We start from the raw sequence: 20979 nt of genomic DNA, 5'->3' as shown, positions 1-20979 counted from the left end.
AATAATTTTAAAGTTGAACGCAATCAGCTTTAGCCTTTTTTTTATTAAGGATAATGACGTCATAAACACGTAACCAAAAAAAATGTTCTTTTATCTTTGGTAAAATTTTTGATTATTCAATCATCTTCGTCTGTATTTGCATAGCCATGAGATGAATAATGATAATTTATTTTTTGAGTATTTTAAAGGTTGAAACCTTTTTGGTTGTACTTGTATGTTTCTATGAGATTTTTTTTTATCTGACGTCATCATAATGATACTGGCCTAAATCTGATTCCTCGTGAGGTCATTGTAGTGCACCAATTGTGAGTCCTACCCATTGGGGCAATAGGCATATGCAGTACAGAGCACGCTCAGATTTGATTCAGACGAGTTGGGTATCTCGAAATTTTTTAAAAATTATAATACAAAATGGCCGACAATTCTTTAACAGCATATGACGCTTTTTGGTGAGTTCGAAATTTGATTTTGATCTTTAAATATATTTTTTTATTTCCATAATTATAATTAATTGATTTTTTTATAATATTAATACTTTTTTAAATTAATTCATTTTGGTCTATTACTATATATTTAATTTAAGCCTACAAGCTTCTTTATTATTATTTTTATATACGTATATTTTTGAACGATCTAATATAGTAACCGAATAGCTCTCATACACTCCGGTTTTATCCTGATACAATAAATCCCACTTAAGGTTGTCACTGAACGTCAAGTACACAATATCCCTATTACAATACATTAAGGTACAATTTCGTATAACAAGATATAAATTAGTTTGCTTCTCTCGTAATTGTGAAATGAGCGTCTTCCCCCTCGTAATAGATTTTCGCGAGATATCACCATCAGCTACAGGAGGGTTCTCACGTAAAAACAGTCTATTTGCCGATGAGTATGCTTAGTACAAGTTTGCATTACACTACATACGAAGCGTCTGCCGTTTCTCATTCTGTAACCTACGTCAATACTATAATGTACGGAGATTCATGAGTGAAAAACTATTAACGCTGCGTATGGAGTGAAGATGTAAACATGTAATAATTATAATATTTTTTCCTATACTTTTAATAAAACGTCTTTTAGTAAAAGGAAATTATTAAACACATTAGTATATGTATTCTTTTGATGGTTTTAGAGACGAAATAGCGCAATATTTGTATATTATTGTATTGTATTTTTATTTGCTCCTATTATAATTAGGTATTTTTTTCAGAAAACATTAGTTTTCCTTATCAATGAAACACTTATATTTTTATCTCTATACTATATTAGATTAGGAAAATTACATGACAGCAAAAAATATGTGTATCTCATCACTTGCAGAAATTGAATTTAACTATTCGTGATAAAAAAGCTGGTGTTCTTTGAATTGACGAGCATGTATAGTGGTATGTTGCGCTTTCACTTAAAAACTACTGAACGGATTTTGATTAAATTTGACATTTATGTAGATTAAATATCAGAACAAGACATAGAATATCATTTATCAATTCATTCCTATGCGTTTCTACTTGGTGAGGTCAGTTTTATTTGGTATGAAGTCACATGACAGACTATAGATGGCGCTGTGCTCAGCGTAATATGTTATGTAACGCACTTTGTTCAATCTCTACGAGATTACATGGGAAATCTACGCGGACAATGTCACAGACAAAAGCTATAGTAGTTTTTGTCATCATAATTGTACAATAAGATTGTTTGTTCAACGGATGCTTACTTGGGAGTCATTAAAAATCGTTTATATTAATTCCAGTTAAATACTCATTACTCGTCATCGATGGGTCAATTAAGGTTTTTCATATTAATTGTCCCCGATCGAGAACTGTAACGCATAGTATTGTTTGGAATTAGTTATGTAATCCGGCTTTGTATGATTTATTTTATATTTAAGTTCCATTAGTATGAACATGTAGATGTTTTGAAGTAACAGAGAATATAGCAATTGGACGTAATAAAAAAAAGTATCAAAGGGGGTCAAAGACCTTTTTGTATGTTCCAATTTTGATTTTGTACGTCAAGAGATATTCTGGAAGGCCTTTTCTTAGATCATAGAAAGCATTAAAATATGTCTGCTTTCTTAAAATTTTAGTCAAAAATGTTGTATACAATTGTATGTAATTTTCAGTTTAGTTCTGTTAAATATACTGACGATGTTTTGTTTCTTTTCCAGAAACTTGAATCTTATCAGAGCGAGACAGAACCAGTTCGCACCACCTAAAGAGTAAGAAGGACGGTAAATTGGCAAGCTTGCTCTTCAAGGAAACATTAATGGACACACTCTGCAATATATCCATGTTGGTAATGAAGAATTCCTTTGGTATCTTCACGAGCCTCGACTGACCAAAGATTTTCTGCGCTGCTAACATTAATGGTGAGCGTTTTTTTTTTTTGGCAGCGTCGGTTTTATGCCAAAACCGTTATAAGTGCACTAATTAATAGATCTTCTCCAATATTCATTGGAATATTAGAAATTCTTTAAATTTTCAATAAAGGTTGCTAAGAGACAATGAAGGTTTCTAAATTACGCAAAGAGAAAAGTGAATACAGGTCCCATTGAAAAGTTCTTTACTAAAAGTCTAATCAAGGCATTTAAAAAAGTGATGGTTTTTATGTGGCATTATTGTGCTAGATATTAAGTCGGCAATAAAAAAAAAATTCTTTCAATTAAACCTCTTTTCTTGGGTTTTCTGAACTATTAAAATATTTTGCCAAAAAAAAATTGCACCATAAAACTATGGACTTTGATTTTAATTTTATTTAATCTGAACATAAAATTTAAAATATATATTTAATATTTATGTGATTTTTTTTCTTTTTGCTTAGTTCTTCAGCTCGCTCTCATTCTGATAAATAAAAAATTTGCTAAACAAAGAGATCGCGAAAATTACTTTAATAGCGTTCAATAAATATCAATTTAAAGAAACGACACTCGCGTCTTGTTTAAACTGATTGTCTTTAATTGTTGGACTCCGCCATATTTAAAATACAGGATTCGGGGCGACTTCGGCTCATTCTTACGTGTTATCAATAGAAATATATATTAATAATCTGTAGCACAATATAGAAAAAAAAGTATAATAGTGAATATTTTCGCGTGCAAAATTCCATATGACACTGAAACTCTTTGCAAGGATTTAAATATAGGTTTGTATTTAGCAAGATTGTTAACTAATTTAAAGTAATAAAAAAACAAAATGGCCTCCGTATGTACAGAACCAGCGAACGTCTTGACCCAACAATTGAGTGACCCTGTCGCAAATGGACCAATTCTGCCCACAGCGCGCCATTGGTCAGAGAATTACCAGCAATCTTCGCTGTTTACTCATTTGAAATACCAATTTAGCTATAGAGTCTGAACGCTTCGCACAGTTAGTCCGGATTGCCAAAAAGACGTTTTATGGTTGTTTAGGCCATGTCCGATGATGATCATGGCGTGACTTGAGCGGTTTTTTTTCGCCAAAATGGCCGCCGTTTAAGTAATTCTGCGGCTATAGGCTTTTTTTTTTATTTAAAGTGATTTTTCGTGTTTGGACTATTTCGAAGGTGAGAATACATTGATTGTGCATAATTTGAAATCGGAACTCGTGGATTTGAAAGCAGTTCGGGTATAAAAAAAGTATTTATATTTTCTTTGACAATTTGAATCTGAGGTTAAATTTGTGATGACCTTTTATTGTTTATTTTATTTTAATTATTGTTTGTTGGTTTAAGAATATAAAAAACTATGTCAGTCATAAACAACGACCTCCAGCTATACGAGATACGGACATTATGTCACAGATTAAAAAATGACAAACGAAAAGTCTATTATGTAGAATGATGTGGACTATAAGATACAATTTGACTAGTAAGGAATTGACCATTAGCCGTTAAACAAAATTCCGCTGCAAATTATTATATTTTAAATTATTTTTAACATATAATTTCTCTTAAAAATTACTTATTCGCTTTGTACGGTTTTTGCTTGTTTCAAAGTATTTTTATATGTATATACATATATGAAAAGAAAAGGTAATCCATAAAAGATCTATGAACGGATACTTTAATCATTTAATAATTGCTTTTGAAAATAAGTTTTTTTGTTCAATGTTGTCCTCTTAAAATTTTAAAAATTATATATTTATAGGATTTTTTATTTGTCAACTTCTTTTAGAATTTTTTTTTTTCAACTTCTTCTAGACCTTTTTTTAAATTAAGCTCTTTATCACTAACGAGGACTGAATGTTCTTATGGACTCTCGCATTGGGTTTAAAAATATTTACCAGGTATTTATACAGGTAAAAAATTTAATAAATCGATTCGACCCATATTTTGAAAATATTCAGATTTCACAATTCATTATATATAAAAAAAATATTAATTATTTATGTACGCTTATGACGTTTACTCACCAATACCGCAAGAACAAGCATGGCGAAATTATGTGAAATCTGATATATATTTTTGAACAAAAACAAATGTTGTCAATTTGCTTTATAATTTCTTTAGTTAAATTTAAATTTTTACTGTTTTTGGTACTCATAAATTTTTAATTGCTACAAAATGCTTTACTCGTTGGTACTTTTGTATTATCTTATCAAATCACAGTCTCATAACGAAGCCCTCTTACAGCTTGTAAAATTTAATTTAATTCACTCAAGTACACCGTTCGTTTATTTTGAGTTACGTGAACGATTCGTTAAAAAAAACTTTTATTTGAACGCATCGGTTTTAGATTTCAAATGTTCGAAATTTTAAATGTGACAGCTGTTAAATGGAGACTTGAGATGCTTCTAAATTCAAATTTTATAAGAACGTAATGTAAATGGTGTAATTGTCCACAGGAGCCGTAGCTGACCGCCTCCGCGAACAGAGGCAGACATCGAGCTCGGAAAACTCGAACTGTACCTCAAAAGAGGCCACATGGAGGCCATTCTCAACTGTCAGCCAACATATTTGATCGGCAACCGCTTCACAAAGAAAACCTTCCCAGGCGTACCACACATACAATATCACCTCTGTCGCTCTAGTACCAACATGCTGCTGAAAATCGAGAACCAACTCCTGCAGCGGCACAGACAGAGAGAGACAACAGGAATCAAAAAGCTGTACAATTCGTTCTTCGTCCTGTTCTAACAAGCTGGTGGTATCATCATCATCGTCACATCATCTATCAAGTGACTATAGTGTTGTGCGGGCCATGGCCCGTTTGTGATGGAATTTTTTGGTGATTCTAAAGACTATATTATGCATGACGGTCGTAAGGAGGACTTCGCTTGGGAGTCTTCTGTGAAGTTGACACTAGTTGGTTCTGAGGACTTGGGGATGTATTTAGAGGAAAGGGAAAGGGAGGGAAGGAAGCGCAAGTGGCAGGAGGGAAAGATGCGCAGGGAGGAGTTGGAGGAGAAGGAGCAAAGGAAGATGCCGCCCAAGAAGGTCATGGGTAAGTTATCGCTTTTTACGGTTTTACGGTAGTTGAATTCAAAAAATTGTTCATGTCGAAATATCCCGGAGGCAGCAGTTTCGAATGTAGGATGTAATTGAAGAGTTCTTTATTCAAAAAAATTGTTTTACTGAAATTATATTTGCAGCTTAATAACAAATAGTTTGTCACTAGTGGTTATTAGGAATTAACAGCTAATAAAAGATGCAAGTCGTCCTGTAATATTATGAAAATGTTCTAGAACTTAAAGTAACAAATCAAATCTAGTTAGGCTCGCCTGAAACCCACCATTTATTGTTGCCAACTTTAAGCCGTTTCAGGTCTGAAATTTTTTTCACTCTACCCACAAGTTAATCTGTGATATTTAAATTCTCTTACACCGTAATAATATCTATGGCGTAGTAAATGCAGCTTACTTGGGATCAGATCTAGTAACTTCTCTATAGACGAAGGCAATCATTACATAGTAATTTGAACCATCTTCAGGTTTTTTGGGGATGAAATCCATAAAATATTATTATATATAATTATAACTGACTTTTATTTCTTTACAAGACAAAAGGCTGTAGAGGCCCTGTCTTCAAACCAAAGTTTGCATATTTTTGGCAGGTCTTTTTTTCCCTGTACCACGATTGCACATGTCCAAAATAAACAGCCCCTGGTATTGGTCTCAGACATTTTTTTTTTAAATCTTAATTAGCATTTTAGATCTTATTTATAACTAGCTATAAACTATTTTAGTATAAAAGTTTCTTCAGGTTACATTTTGTTGTATGCCAGTTTCAATTATAAGCAATTGTGTGGTTCAAAGAATCGGGTTTTCTTTCGATGATGTGTTCGTCTTAAAATCGTCAAGCTATTGCGAGCTGACTGGTCAATGACTTGACACACACGAGATAAATATCACAAATATATCTCCGGATAACCAATGCAATATATCAGAATTAATGTAACGAGTACATTAAATTAAAATAAATAGACATTTAAAACTAAATTAACACGGTTATTAACTTATTCAGAGACTTAACACATTTTTAGTCATATTTTTCATATAAGAAACACAATAGTTTTGTGTTTTGTTTATGCTTGTTATAGAGTTAGTAGAAAAAATAATTTACTATAAAAATTTTAAATAGTTTTGATTACGTAAATCACATTTGTAATAAGAGTGCATATCTTACATTGAGTATTTTCATTTCTTATCTGTCTTGGTATTATTGGATCTATCTTACGATGTGGTTGTCTTGTGCGTTAGAATCAAACTATCCAAATCTGCGAATAATGAAAGAATAAGTTGTAATATAGCCATGTGGTGACCACACCGGTGTTGCTGCTCATAACCTTACGGGACGACTAGCTTCAGCGCGAGGTCGTTGGTAATTTTGTTACAGAATTAAAGAATCAGCAATTATAGATAAAATATATAGACCTTAGCTCAGTTTTATATACAGTAATATTCAATACCGTGAGCGTTTAATGATTTTCATTATTTTCATCAATATATATATGCATTGTGCATCCCTAGCTTATGTATGCTTACTATGTGAGGCATAAATAAGCTAACATTGTCGTTACATACGAAGCGTTTCCCGTTTCTCATTCGTTAACCTTTTTTTTTTTTGTTAACGCGGTGAAAGGTTTTATACCTAACCCTCCGTCTAGGGGAGACGGAGGATCTTATGTGAGATTCACGGGCCAGAAGGGCCCATGCTACCCACTAAAACACCAGCGGTCACTCTCCTCACCGAGGCCTGAGTTTCCCTTCGCCGCGTTCAGCGGCGAACCCCCCCCGCCCCTCGTGACTGATTGCACCGGTTACCCGCTGGGCGATGGGATCGTCACGTCCCGACGCCAAACGCGGCGGCCGCGGACGGCCGACTCCTCCATGGGCTGACCCCCGGCCGTGGACCAAGACCTCATAAGGAGGTCAAGATCCCCCCCCCCCTATTACTGATTGCACCGGTTACCCGCTGGGCGATGGGGTCGTCACGTCCCGACGCCAAACTCATTCATTAACCCACGTTAATATTATTAAGGACGAAAGTTTAAGTAAAAAACTCTTAACGCTTCCTAAGTTGTGTGACGATTGAAACTCAGCATAAGCATACAGAATATGAGAGATAATTAAGAAATCAGTGACACAATATGGTCCCGCCTTACTGTGATCACGGCTAAACAAAACTAGCCGAAACTTCGGTTGAAATATAAATAAAACCGCTCGTTGATCAGAAATAATCATTACATCTTGTGATTCCAAAATTTTCTTCTGCGTATGTATAAAATTTTTAAGTGCGATTTTTTTTTAAAGATAAATAAATTTCGATAGAATTTGTTTTTTGAACGAGCGTTTCAATAAATTAAGTTTGCATGAACTAAAGGTAACAATTTTTTTTATTACATATTATATTAATAATCAAAACAATTATTAGTAACGAATTCGCTGCTCTATTCTTCACTGGCCTTTTTTTATTGTAGAAAAAGTAAATTACAAACATAGACAATATAAAGTATATCATAGAGGGGCAGTCATAGAGTATAGTAAAGGTATCTATGCAATATAAATATAATTTCGATATCAATAAACAACAAAAAGAAAGTAATTATAATCACATTTATTAATTGTAACCAGAAGCTGAATGTTTTTCTATCAGGTTTACTTAAAAATAGTTATAATATTCGATCAGAAATTAAAATATCGTATACTTATGACATCAAATCATGGTGGCCTAGAGGTTAAAGGTCCGCCTCTCACGCATGAGGGTGCGGGTTCAAAGCCTGGCAAGTTACCAATGTGATTTTTTCTGAGTTATATGTAGTTTCTAAGAGTATTTAGACACCACTGACAGTGGAAGATAAGCATCGTGAGGAAACCTGGACTTATAATTTAAAACTGCGAATTTGAAACCGCAAAATCCGCCTTGAGCGAACGCGGTGATTAATGCTCTAACCTTCTCCATGAAGAAGAAGAAGAGGCCTTTGCTAAGTGGGCACCGATAGGCTGATGATGATGATACTTATGATATTGTACTAACATGGGTTAAATGGGTACTTTTATAATATACAAATGCATATCTGATTTTATGATCCAAACGCCAGACAATACGAATGACGACACAAAATCAGTGTTAATGCATAGTGCATTTCAAATTATCCCGAGAATTGTACATTGGATTTGTCGTGATATAATTTTCAAATACCTCATTGTGTATGAGCGAAGTTGGTGTAAACATACAATTTTTTAATAAAATTAATATTCATGAATTTACGCTAACTAACTACTTTAAACTAACTATAAGACGTGGTGGCCTGGGGGCTAAAAGGTCCGCCTCTCATACGTGAGGGCGCGGGTTCTAAACCTGGCAAATAGCAACGTGATCTTTTCCGAATCATATGTACTTTCTTAGAGTATTTAGACGCCACTGACGGACGGTGAAGGAAAACATCGTGAGGAAACCTGGACTTATAATTTCGAATTATAAATTTGAAATCGCGTGGTGATTAATGCTGTAACCCTCTCCGTGTGAGAAGATGCCTTTGCTCAGCAGTGGGCTCTTATAGGCTGATGATGATGATGATGACGCTAACTCTCGCAAAACGATCGCAACTATAATTCATACGTAATATTTTTTTTGTAGTGTATATATATATATATATATATATATATATATATATATATATATATATATATATATATATATATATATATGTCGGAGCGTCAGAATTAATTAAGATTTTATTTCCATTTTATTTTACAAATTATTACGAATTAGCTGGCAACGTCAAGCAGTTAGCTTGAGTGAGGTCACCCCGGTGTCGGTTTTGACGTTGGACAACTGACAGAGAAAAAAGGGAATGTCACCGACATTTTTGAAGTGGATGAACTCGCTGCGTTACCAACTAAATCTTGTTCCATCGTTCACTATGTCTGATAATGAGTTATCTTCTGATCCTCCGTTATCAGAAGTGGGATGTAACCGGAACGCCCCACGTGCTGGAAATACATCCGAAAGCGAAAAGTTATTGTTGTTACTGGAGCAGCAAAATAGAAACTTTCTGGCCATGCTAGAGGCCGTGAAGCATTCGTGATCTCCGAACGAACTTCGTCTTCCTGATTTTGATCCGGACCGACACAATGTGGACGGACGTGCTTAGATTGCAACAGCGGACACGTGCATTACTGACGGATGCCAACATGGCGCCCCGTTAATTATTGCGTTGAGTCGTGCAATGAAAGGAGACGAATCCACATGACTGTCGACTGTATCATTTCCAGGGATGACTGAGAAAATTTCAAGAAGCTTTTCAATGCAAGGTACGCAAGTCCTGAGACTGTGGCATCTTACCTTATTAATATGGCTGGAAGCAAAACAAAGAAAATGAATGTCTTGCTGCATATGGTGCTTCTTTGATGACCTTTATTATATCAAGGTGGAAAAACTTGACGATAGAACAGATCGCGGTAGCCACAGTTCTGGCACATATTTCGCAGTTCGCGCCTCGTATTCAACGATTGTCCTGCAACTGCAAAAATGACTGCAACAAGGGCTTACAGCGGAGTCGTTTTAAAGAGAAGAGCTCCACCTAACAGTGACGTGCCAGATTTTAAGAGGATTCGCCCAGCTACAAGCCATGCAAGCATCAAGTGCTTTCACTGTGGGAAACTGGGCCATAAGTCTACTTAGTCCTTCTCGAGGAGGAATTTGAAGCCAAATGGAGACAATAACCAAACTCGCTTCAACAACTACAAGAAGCCTGCTGCAGAATACCTCTCCATCACTTGTTACTCCTGTCAAGGGCAAGGCCACTACTCATTCAGCTGCCCGAAGTGGAGGAGCAAGGGCGGAGGCAACGGTAGCAGCTTAGCTTCAACTATAGAGAAGCGGGTGGACCTGAGCAATATAGATGCGCCTACTGGATATATGTACCATAATCTCTTTAATTAAAGAATCTGTGTCTAGCAAATTTAGTGGTAGAAGATTGAATAGTATTATTAATATGACAGGCATAGGGCAAACATCTGTTAAATCAATGTTACAGATTTTGACTATTATTAAGATTGACGACATTACTTTAGAAATCCTATTTCATGTTTTACCCGACTATTGCCTTCAATATGACATAATGGTAGGACTTGAAAAATTATCTCAAAGCCTAACTGTCCACATGACTCGTAACTGTTGAGTGTAGAGAAAACTTGTATTATCGAATCGTGTAGTGTTAGCGAGAATGAACAACTTTAATTTAATACTGATGTACCTTTAGAACATCGAGCAGAATTAATTGACATCTTGAAGTCTTTCGAAAAGTCGTTTATTACTGGTGTACCTATGACTCACGCCAACACCGACCCTATGACCATCAGGCTCATTGACCCCCACAAAACAGTAAGTTGTCGCCCTTATCGTTTAAGTCCTCAGGAGCGAAAAATTGTTAGGGAAAACATTAACCAATTAATTTGTTTTAATTAATTAATTGTTAGGGAAAAAGTTAACCAAATATTATTCGTCCTAGTTTTTCACCTTTCACCAGTATCCTTGGTCTCCTATTTTAGGCAGCTTGTTGCGGGATTCTCACAGACAATGGCACCGTTATACGCGTTGACTTCGAGCTCTAATAGTAAACTAGATTGGAAGTCTGAGTATGAGGTGGTAAGGTAATAAATTATTTCCAAGCTACCACGGGAGCCGGTTTTTATGATCTACGATCCAGATCTACAGATCGAGTTGCATACTGATGCAAGTGCGGTTGGATACGTTTCGGTGCTTATGCAGAAAAAGCAGGTAAGCTGCATGCAGTTGCTTATTTTAGTAAGCGTACTACAGCCGCAGAGTCGAAATAGCATTCATACGAGTTGGAGACTCTACCGGTTGTAAACGTGGTTAAGCATTTGCGCTACTATCTACATGGTCGCAAGTTTATCGTACCAAGCGACTACAACTCCATTCAGTGAACTTGCAAAAGGCTGGATTTGACGCTTCGAGTTCAGAGATGGTGGACATTTCTCCAGGACTTTGACTTTGATGTAATTCACATTGATGGTAAGCGTATGGCACATGCGGACTTCTTTTCACGAAACCCTCTTCCAGTCAAAGAAGCTCACACGCACCATTCAGTCAGAACAAATTACTATTACTGAGTTCACTAGTAATTGGCTGTTAGCAGAACAACAGCGTGGCGAAGAAATTAGTAAGTTGGTGAATGACCTTAAAGCTAAGAAGTTGCCTGACGATATTGCAAAGACTCACGAGTTCAGATCGGGTGTCTTGTATCGCAAAATACAGCGTCGGGGTAAGTCCCGTTTCTTACTTATGAGGTGGTCAGTCATTAATGGTGTGCATGAGGGATTGGTGCATTTGGGATGGGAGAAGACCTTAGAGAAAGTGTACGAACTTTACTGGTTCTATAAGATGACCAAGTACGTGAGAAAGTTCTGTGACAATTGCATCACATACAGAATTTCAAAGTCGCAATCTGGCAAAACACAGGCCAAGCTTCACTCCATCCCAAAGATAGCGATCCCTTGGCATACTTTACACATAGATGCCACTGGGAAGCTTAGCGAAAAAAGTGATAGTAAGGAGTAGGTTTTTGTAGTTATCGATGCTTTCACTAAGTTTGTTTTGCTCCACCATACCTTACACATCGATGCGACTAGTAGTATAAAAGCAGTTAAAGCTAGAATCTCTTTGTTTGGTGCGCCTACACGAATCGTTGCAGACCAGGGCAGATGCTTTGCCAGCAAAGATTTTAAAGAGTACTGCGATTCTGCTAACATTAAACTACACCTTATTGCCGCTGGTAGTTCTCGGGCAAACGGGCAGGTCGAACGTACAATGAGCACTCTTAAGAGGATGCTTACTGCCGCCGAGACTGGTAAACGGTCGTGGCAGGAAGCTTTGCCAGATGTACAACTAGCACTAAACTGTTCACAACACAGAGTCACGGGGTTAAGTCCTCTGGAATTGCTTATTGTCAAGGTTGTTAGGCCAGCAGATATTTTGTTAGCTAGTGATGTAGAGCCCGAAGTCGATCTGATTGTTGTACGAGATCAGACAATAGAGATCATAACTAGAAATGCCCAGTATGATAAGATACGGTTTGATGATAGACTCCGTAGGATGCCTGGACCAGACTATGACGACTATGACTCTGACGATAACTTTGCTGTGCTATCTACTAGTTCTTGTTAAAACTGTAAAATTAGCGATATGTTATAATGTCGGATGCCGGGATGGTTGTCCAAGGCATGTTCGGACACCAGCACGGTTATCCATGTGTTGTCGGATGCTAAAAGGAGGTTGTCCATGGCTTGTTCGGACGCCGACCTGATAATCCTGATGTTGTCGGATGCTGTAAGGTTGTCCATGGCTTGTTCGGACGCCGTTCAGTTATCCTGGTATAATAACTTTATGTAAGGTTGTCCATGGCTTGTTCGGACGCCGACCTGATTATCCTGATGTTGTCGGATGCTGTAAGGATGTCCATGGCTTGTTCGGACTCCGTTCAGTTATCCAGGCATAATAACTTTATGTGAGGTTGTCCATGGCTTGTTCGGACGCCGACCTGATTATCCTGATGTTGTCGGATGCTGTAAGGATGTCCATGGCTTGTTCGGACTCCGTTCAGTTATCCAGGTATAATAACTTTATGTGAGGTTGTCCATGGCTTGTTCGGACGCCGACCTGATTATCCTGATGTTGTCGGATGCTGTAAGGATGTCCATGGCTTGTTCGGACTCCGTTCAGTTATCCAGGTATAATAACTTTATATGAGGTTGTCCATGGCTTGTTCGGACGCCGAATTTAGTACCCGCGTATATTATAATCGAAAATGATGTTCATTATTTGATTATTAGTATTCTGAATCATAGTTTACTTAAGTTAAATTTGATTGCTAATTTATGGTTGTACTTTGGTTGTTGTAATAATTTTGCTTTATAAAAGAGGATTAGTTGTTTTCTGTTTGCCATAAAATAATTAAGACTATTGCGAGTTCTTTATTTGTGCCAGGTTGGCCGAGTGGAAATTTTTATCTACTGCAGAACCTTTTCTATTTTCACACGAGGACGTGTGAGATGTCACGATGGCCGTGTCGGAGCGTCAGAATTAATTAAGATTTTATTTCCATTTTATTTTACAAATTATTACGAATTAGCTGGCAACGTCAAGCAGTTAGCTTGTGTGAGGTCACCCCGGTGTCGGTTTTGACGTTGGACAACTGACAGAGAAAAAAGGGAATGTCACCGACATTTTTGGAGTGGATGAACTCGCTGCGTTACCAACTAAATCTTGTTCCATCGTTCACTATGTCTGATAATGAGTTATCTTCTGATCCTCCGTTATATATATATATACACTACAATATATATACATATATACATATATATATATATATATATAATATCATCTTGGAGTCGCATCCGAACGATCGAATTTTCATATCAATATTGACAAAACATAACATATTATTAACAGTAAATGTTGGTGCGCTGAGCTGTTCGCACGTCCAGTCAGTGCGTGGCCTTAGTGTCGTAGTGATAAGTGTTTAGTCGGTAGTGTTGAATGCTCAGTGATAAGTGATAGGTACATCAAAGGTTGCATTATGTCTTGATTGTTACATGCGCACGCGCATCTCGATATGTTTCTCCTATAGATCTTTTTAAGATTTATTCTAAATATCTATATTTCTTTGTATATACCTATATAATCGTGTTTAATTCCCGTATTATTAATACGACATATAGATTTATCCGACTTTATCTGTATCTCGTTAATAATATTATAAATTACGGTAGAAATAATGTATCTATCTATTAGTCTCAATTTATTATGAAATTACGTTATATAGTTACAAACAGACAAACATAAGTTATATGTAATAATTTTTAATATAGTTTTAAATAATATTTTGTCTACCATTATTATCGTTTGCCTCGCTCTTAGATAAAAAGTGCTGTAAGATCTTTGACACGCGCTGATAATATGATTGTAATATACATTTATTGCAGAAGATAATTATATTTATATAAAATATAATATCTTCCTTGTATATAATATTCCATTGAAAGTACTCACATTATCAGATTAGTCTTAATCAGGACATATAATGAAAATTTTTCCCAACTCAACGCTCGATAACGCGTCAGACATTTTGGCGGGAACGTAATATGGATGACATTAGATCGTAGTTGAATTAATTTTTAAATTTGTAACATTAAGGAAATATAAAATTATTTTGATCTATATTTAATAATTGTATCTAGATCGGACCTAAAACTATATTATTTTTGATATGCAATTATTTTATATTAAGTAAAGTTTGTGCATATGTATGAATTTAATTTGACAGCACAGTTATCTGTTCCATCAATAAGATTAACGTATAGTCTGTAATCTGTACGGAAATGGGTGCATATTCTACGGATACATAAAACGTGCCAGTATCATAAAGTCACGTAACAGGCGATAGATGGCACTGAAGCTAATATAGAAGTCAAGACAAACAAAGTCGCCGGCTAAAGCAAGTATATATAGTTTCTAATGTCTATTTAAGTAACATTAGAATAAAATAAACGTCTTCCTTCTTGCTCAGTCCATAATATTGATTATAGTTTATTCTTATATTTCCCTTATTTTTCTCAACATCCAAAACTTACCAAATCTTTTTAACTGCCCTTTGTTAATTTAATAGGCAATTTCAATCAATTACAGTTCCAAGTTTTGCAATTTACATTTAAATGACGTCAAAATTGCTTATAAACTTAGATGTCACCTTCTTTATTATAAATCGACTGAAAGTCTTACGTCTAAGTTATAATCTAATATGGACACGGAAATGTTTTGTTTGTTAGATCCAGTTACATCCATTCGTTTTTTCATCCATAGATTTGTAGGTCAATTGTTTATTTGGTTCCCTCAGTTAGCATAATTTCATTAAGTGTCAGGTCGAGAGGATTAAAATTTTCTCAAAATGTTGTGTCCGCTTTTTAATACGTAACTTATTTCTGACCGTGTCTTTACACGCCAAAAAAAATAAACATTTTATTCTAAACAAATCTTACAGATATTAGACATGAGTCGGTTTTTGAGAAAGTATGGATGTTTGTTACTCTTTAAGGCAAAAACTAGTGAAGGGATTGTAATGATACTTTACAGTAATGTAGCAAAGACAAAAGAATAAGACATAGACTAAAATCCTTCGTGGAATTCGTTGTATTTCCCGCAGGATTACGTCATAACAGTTTTCCTTTGCATGAAGTCACGTGACACATGCTACAGTTAACAAATTAATTGTTTTAACAAACTGCATATATTTGACTATTCCGAACTCCACGTCGAGGAAGTCGTGGCCAAAAACTAGTAGACCTATAAATGTTATAAATATAGGTCGTATCAAGAACAGCTTACATAAATATAACGATTTAACCAATGGTTACTCAACTCATAGAGGACCAACGTACAGACATTTATTTCTATAGTAATATTATAAAAATATTTTTCATTATATAAGAAAATTTTTATTATAACAAAAATTATTTGTACTGCCAGAGTCGTTACACGTAATATCCTGATATATAAAAATAGGAAATAATCAAATTAGAGTCTCATAGAACGTGTCCCCTTGAATTAACATACGTGACGTGTGTTTGTTTGTTTAACGTAAATAGATTTCAGTTGTAGGAAACTCACAGACGGACGATTTTTTTGGACATAAACTTTCTATGAACCTCTGGGTGATATATTTAAACAAAAAGTAAAGCAAGTAAAATTATAGCCCGAAAAATAGGTACCTATTATAAAATGGTAATGTTTTTCATCAAATATATAGCTTTTATATATATTTAAAGTTACTTCTACGCTTTCAGAATCTTGTAAAGGTTTACTGAGGTATACTTAAATAAGTTTTTTTACTATTTTTTTTTTTTTATTTAAAAATAAGAAAATAGATTTGTATTTTTTTTGGTGGGACTAAATAAAAACGCGATACTTACAAAATGTCGTCTTTAATTAGCAATCGTATGTTAATTGATGAATTAATAGAAAAGTAAATAGAAAAGTACTGGTAAAGATTAAGCATTTTTCATTTAAATCTCTATGTTCAGCATAAATTTTCATATCACAATCATACGACGCGTTTTCATTTTTCGTTTAATAATCTATATTATTGTAATTATTTAATATATACCTCCTATATATATGAAAAAGAAAGAAAATTATGTACTGTTACGACATCAGTTTGCAGTAAACATACGAAATTCATGTCAACAAAAAATATTATATAAAAAAAAATCCCTCCGATATCCAATCAAACGTTATTATATTCTTTCAAATCAAATCGCAAGTATCATGCTGATATATTTAACGGCGAAAACCGTATTCAATGGCTGTACTCTCAAGCACAAAAAAAAAACAACCAAACATCATTCCAGTGGCATCCAGATCAAAAAACAATACAGCCATGTCTATTGACACGGAGCATATTAATAAAGATAAATTAATGTAAACAGCAATTAACTTCGCAACGCGAACTCTAGGCACGTTTAAAATTTACTTTGTCACCGGCCCGCTACGCGCATCCAACATGAACTGTGTAAGCTGTGTAGATAATTATTATGATTCGTTGCACTATTTTTGATTGTTAATCGATTTTTTGTTTTTTTTTTTTTAAACTGGTTATTTTTTTTGCACTCGGTACGTTTTTTTTTTAAACTGGTTATTTTTTTTTGCAACCAGTACGTTTTTTTTTTAAACTGGTTATTTTTTTTTTTGCACCCAGTACGTTTTTTTTTAAACTGGGTATTTTTTTTTGCATCCAGTACGATTTAAAGTATTCTCAATAAAAATCATCACGGTATAAATGTTTCCGACGGTAATTTCATTTTTGTTTCTCGTATTTTTAACGAGAGCATTATATAAACTACAATAACTGTGTTTTATGGTTCTCTTTTAGATACAATTTGTATTCCTTAATGTAATGTGTAGTTTAAATCTTATATTTTTGATATATTAATGAAATAATTTCTCTGCTCGACTTTGTTTTCAATGAGTAGAAAATTGGGTTCAGAAAGAGATTAACATGTACCCTTCATAATTAGTCATACTAGCCGGCAGCGCCATCTTTTGTCTTTGTTCCGTAACTACATATAATGTGTAGGCTTTACTCCTGTGAAAATCACAAGGAATTGTAGGATAAATTATACAGCATGTAATTCATAGATGTATGAAATACATTATAGTAATAATTTCATTTTAGTACAGTAATTAGTTTTTGAGTTACGTAGTAACCGACTGTACACATACATTCATCAATACAAACTTCAATCTTTATAATTGTCGCGTTTTTCTCGATAATGCGTTTATATTTTTAGTCTTGATTATCTGTTCATGTCATACCTAGGTAGAACCTAGGACACCTAGGAAGAACCAAATACGAATCTTGTTTTCTTACCGAAGTTAATCTTTTAAACTAAAATAATGTATATTGTTTATAAGGTGTCACGTTTTTAATGAATTAAAAAAATCAATACGCCATTAATTATATTTTTACACATATCTTTATCCTTCCATTTTGTTTCCCGTTCTGTTCTTTCGTCCTAAACTTCACTATTTACAATGATTTTCCATATAAATCGGATGACGTTCCGAAGATGACTCGTAACATACAGACGGATAGGAAATTCTATATATATTTTATGACAATATAAACAGTATATTTAGTATTATTATATTGAAACCTCAGAGACATAAATATTAATATGTATTACACCAAATGAGGAGATCTTGTAATAAAATTTCAATCTCCTATAGAATGTAGTCTTGCTTGAAGTTGACTTTGTAATGTTTATATTTGCAATGTCTAATAACATCACTCCATTTACGGTTTTTCCCCAAACCGATTCGTGGATGAAATTATCTATATGAAGTTCGATTTTAAATTAATCGGTATTTATGTTTTATTTTTTTTAATGCTTTAGCCTATTGGTGTTTACGCAAACACTGAATTCCTAGAAGCCATTTGTGTGCATTTTTAATTTGGGTTCAGATCATCACCGATTCGACCTATATTTTTTTCGTATCCTGTATTTCTTCAATTAACGCTTTATAACGTTCATCTTCAAAAAAAGCAGTGTTTTTAGCGTTTGTTACTATTCTTAATTACGCCAAGGTCCTATAAAATCGCTCTTTCATAAGCGCGATGCGTGATTCGCCAGCCATTTTTGAAGAATAGCGACGTGACAGTTTACAAAACACTGCGCGATCCGGATCAGGCGAAGCAATACCCTCCCCTCGTCCCGCTGTCCCCGCGTAACCACCAATATCTTAAATGCTTTACATTTCCGATTGCTATTTAGGAAATGTATAGATTTCCTAGGAAATGTGTAAGTATAGTATAATTTATTTCACACATTTCCGTGCGATTTTAGGAATTACATATATTTCCTAGGAATTTTATACAATAACGGATTTTCAAACATCTCCGTTAACATATATATAAAACAATGCTTCGATACAGATTTTTCGTTTAGTATTAGTTTCGGGTGATGTTCTCAAAACTAACTTCATCTTCAATTAACATCCTCATTATGAATTAGTGACAGACATTAATTTATATTTTTAAATTTGTTTAAGAACCATAAAATCACATTTGCTCTGAACGATAAGATTACAGAACTGCTGTGTTAAGTTAACAATAAAATAAAATTTATTTCTCACGTTAATAGATAGTGATGTGGCATGGCTTGTTTATTACCGATTTTGTTTAGTCATTATGATGTACTTTAAAAAAAAATCGAAAAATTTAAGATAAAAATCGGCATAAATTTTATAGATATTTGAAATCAATGCAGCCCAAGCTCTATTCCAACACTATAGCCACTTACAACATAAATTGTAGTCTGAAACGCTTCCGTAGTTCTGTCGCAATTGAGTAATAAAGACATATACCTACAAAGTTTTGCCTTCGTATATATAAATGTCTCCTAAGAATTTCTTTTCATCTCTGAGTAAGACTGTTGGATCGGATACTTTGGTTCTACGACTCAAGAATAGTGCAATCTTATAATAACAATTGGTATTTTACTTATTGTTAATATCACGATATAATGCAATACATGATATAATTACAGTGAATTATAACATCGGTAAATGTACTAAAATGACATTATCGTTTGACGTATCAAAAATATTAAAAAACAAGAGAAAACTGACGGACAAGTACATTTGGACGTTAAAATGTTGCTGCGTCTTCTGACAGTGACGGGGAATTAGCGAAAATTCCTCTCTTTATTGGAAACGTATGCTTTGTGGTTGGAAATCAATATATGAATTGGATAAGAAACTTGGGATCAAAACGGGGGAAAAATAACGACATCTATTAAAGCGACTTGGAACTAAAAAATCAAGGGCATATATTTAAGACAACGCCATCTATTGTTATAAGAATAGAACTAAATCAATATGGTTGAAGACACTCTGAATTCCGACCGCATGTCGGCGGCCGCTGTGCTACAATTCGCGGCAAGAGAGGCAAGAGAAGGAAGAAGATTTGCTGAATTCGGCGCCCAAGCCTTCGCTAGTCTGACATACAATGCCTATGGTAACTTGAATCATCTTACTTTTATATTATTTACATAATTAGAAGAAAAGAATTAAAGAAAGTATATAAGCCTAATGAGATCTAAGACCTTTCGCGAGTACTCATTTAAATGAAACCAATATTTTTTGGATTACTACGCGTATTTTATTATTGCAAAAAAAATTAAGTTGTTAGATTTAAATAAATTATAAGAACGTGATAAATAAACGATTATTTTATATTAATGATGGCTTTAAAGGGACATGTTTCTGTATACTGTTCATTATTTCTCTATATTAAGTTAGGCGATGTATCGGTTATAACTGGTTAAATTCCATAGATATCAAAGAGGTCATAGTTTATATGATAACAGGCAGTATTTGTGAAACACTCTATGTTTTAAAATAACGTCTCTCGATGTTTTATTAAGTTCAATTACTGAGACAATAACCTCATTAAAAACGATCCTATATTTCTTTACAAATGTATTATATAAGTATTTTCTTTATATGATTACCTATGCCTTAAACTGGTCCCAATTTAACTTAGTAGGCCATATTTTTATCATCGCAGCTTATCAGAGGTCAGTTGCGAGATACGGTCTGGTTGTAATTAGCGTTCCAACCAATGAGTTACCAGTTCTTGTCAGGCATCAGGGTTGGGTTCACAAGGGTTATTGGAATTAATGTAAACAATATGGCGGGTGGGTTACGAAGTTTCATTAAAAAGAAGTAAAGCGGCGTTTTAGTAATACGTTTTGCTTCCATTCATTAATAAATGAATTAAAGAAAATATTAACAACGAATTCTTCTAAGAGACCAAAACAGGATTTTTTTTTTGCAAAAAAAAGTTATGATGCAAATATTACAGACGATTAGAAACCGTATCGTGTTAGATGTGCTACGAGAAAAAAATATCTCAATAAAATGTTGTCTAACCAACTAATTAATGTTCATTCATGATAGATAGGTGTTGATAGC

At 34.3% G+C, this 20979-nt stretch overlaps 1 protein-coding gene across 2 annotated transcripts in view; it reads left to right on the top strand.

Moving 5' to 3' along the window:
* Positions 1 to 3335: 3335 nt before the first annotated feature.
* LOC116776313 (transcription factor CP2) overlaps positions 3336 to 20979 on the top strand; it is a 36458-nt gene continuing 18814 nt past the window's right edge. The window contains exons 1-2 of one of the 2 annotated variants that reach the window (XM_061525441.1): positions 3336 to 3546; positions 4827 to 5425. In XM_061525441.1, the coding sequence (XP_061381425.1) occupies positions 5197 to 5425 (229 nt within the window). In that variant the 5' untranslated portion in view covers positions 3336 to 3546; positions 4827 to 5196. Of the gene's footprint in view, positions 3547 to 4826; positions 5426 to 19562; positions 20021 to 20979 lie in introns of those variants that run through there. The other variant, XM_061525442.1, reaches the window with a different exon arrangement.

The sequence above is a fragment of the Danaus plexippus genome, chromosome 28 (assembly GCF_018135715.1).
Source record: "Danaus plexippus chromosome 28, MEX_DaPlex, whole genome shotgun sequence".
NCBI classification, from domain to species: Eukaryota; Metazoa; Arthropoda; class Insecta; order Lepidoptera; family Nymphalidae; genus Danaus; species Danaus plexippus.
Note: the sequence above shows the minus strand (reverse complement) of the source record. Positions and strands in the feature narration are given on the sequence as shown.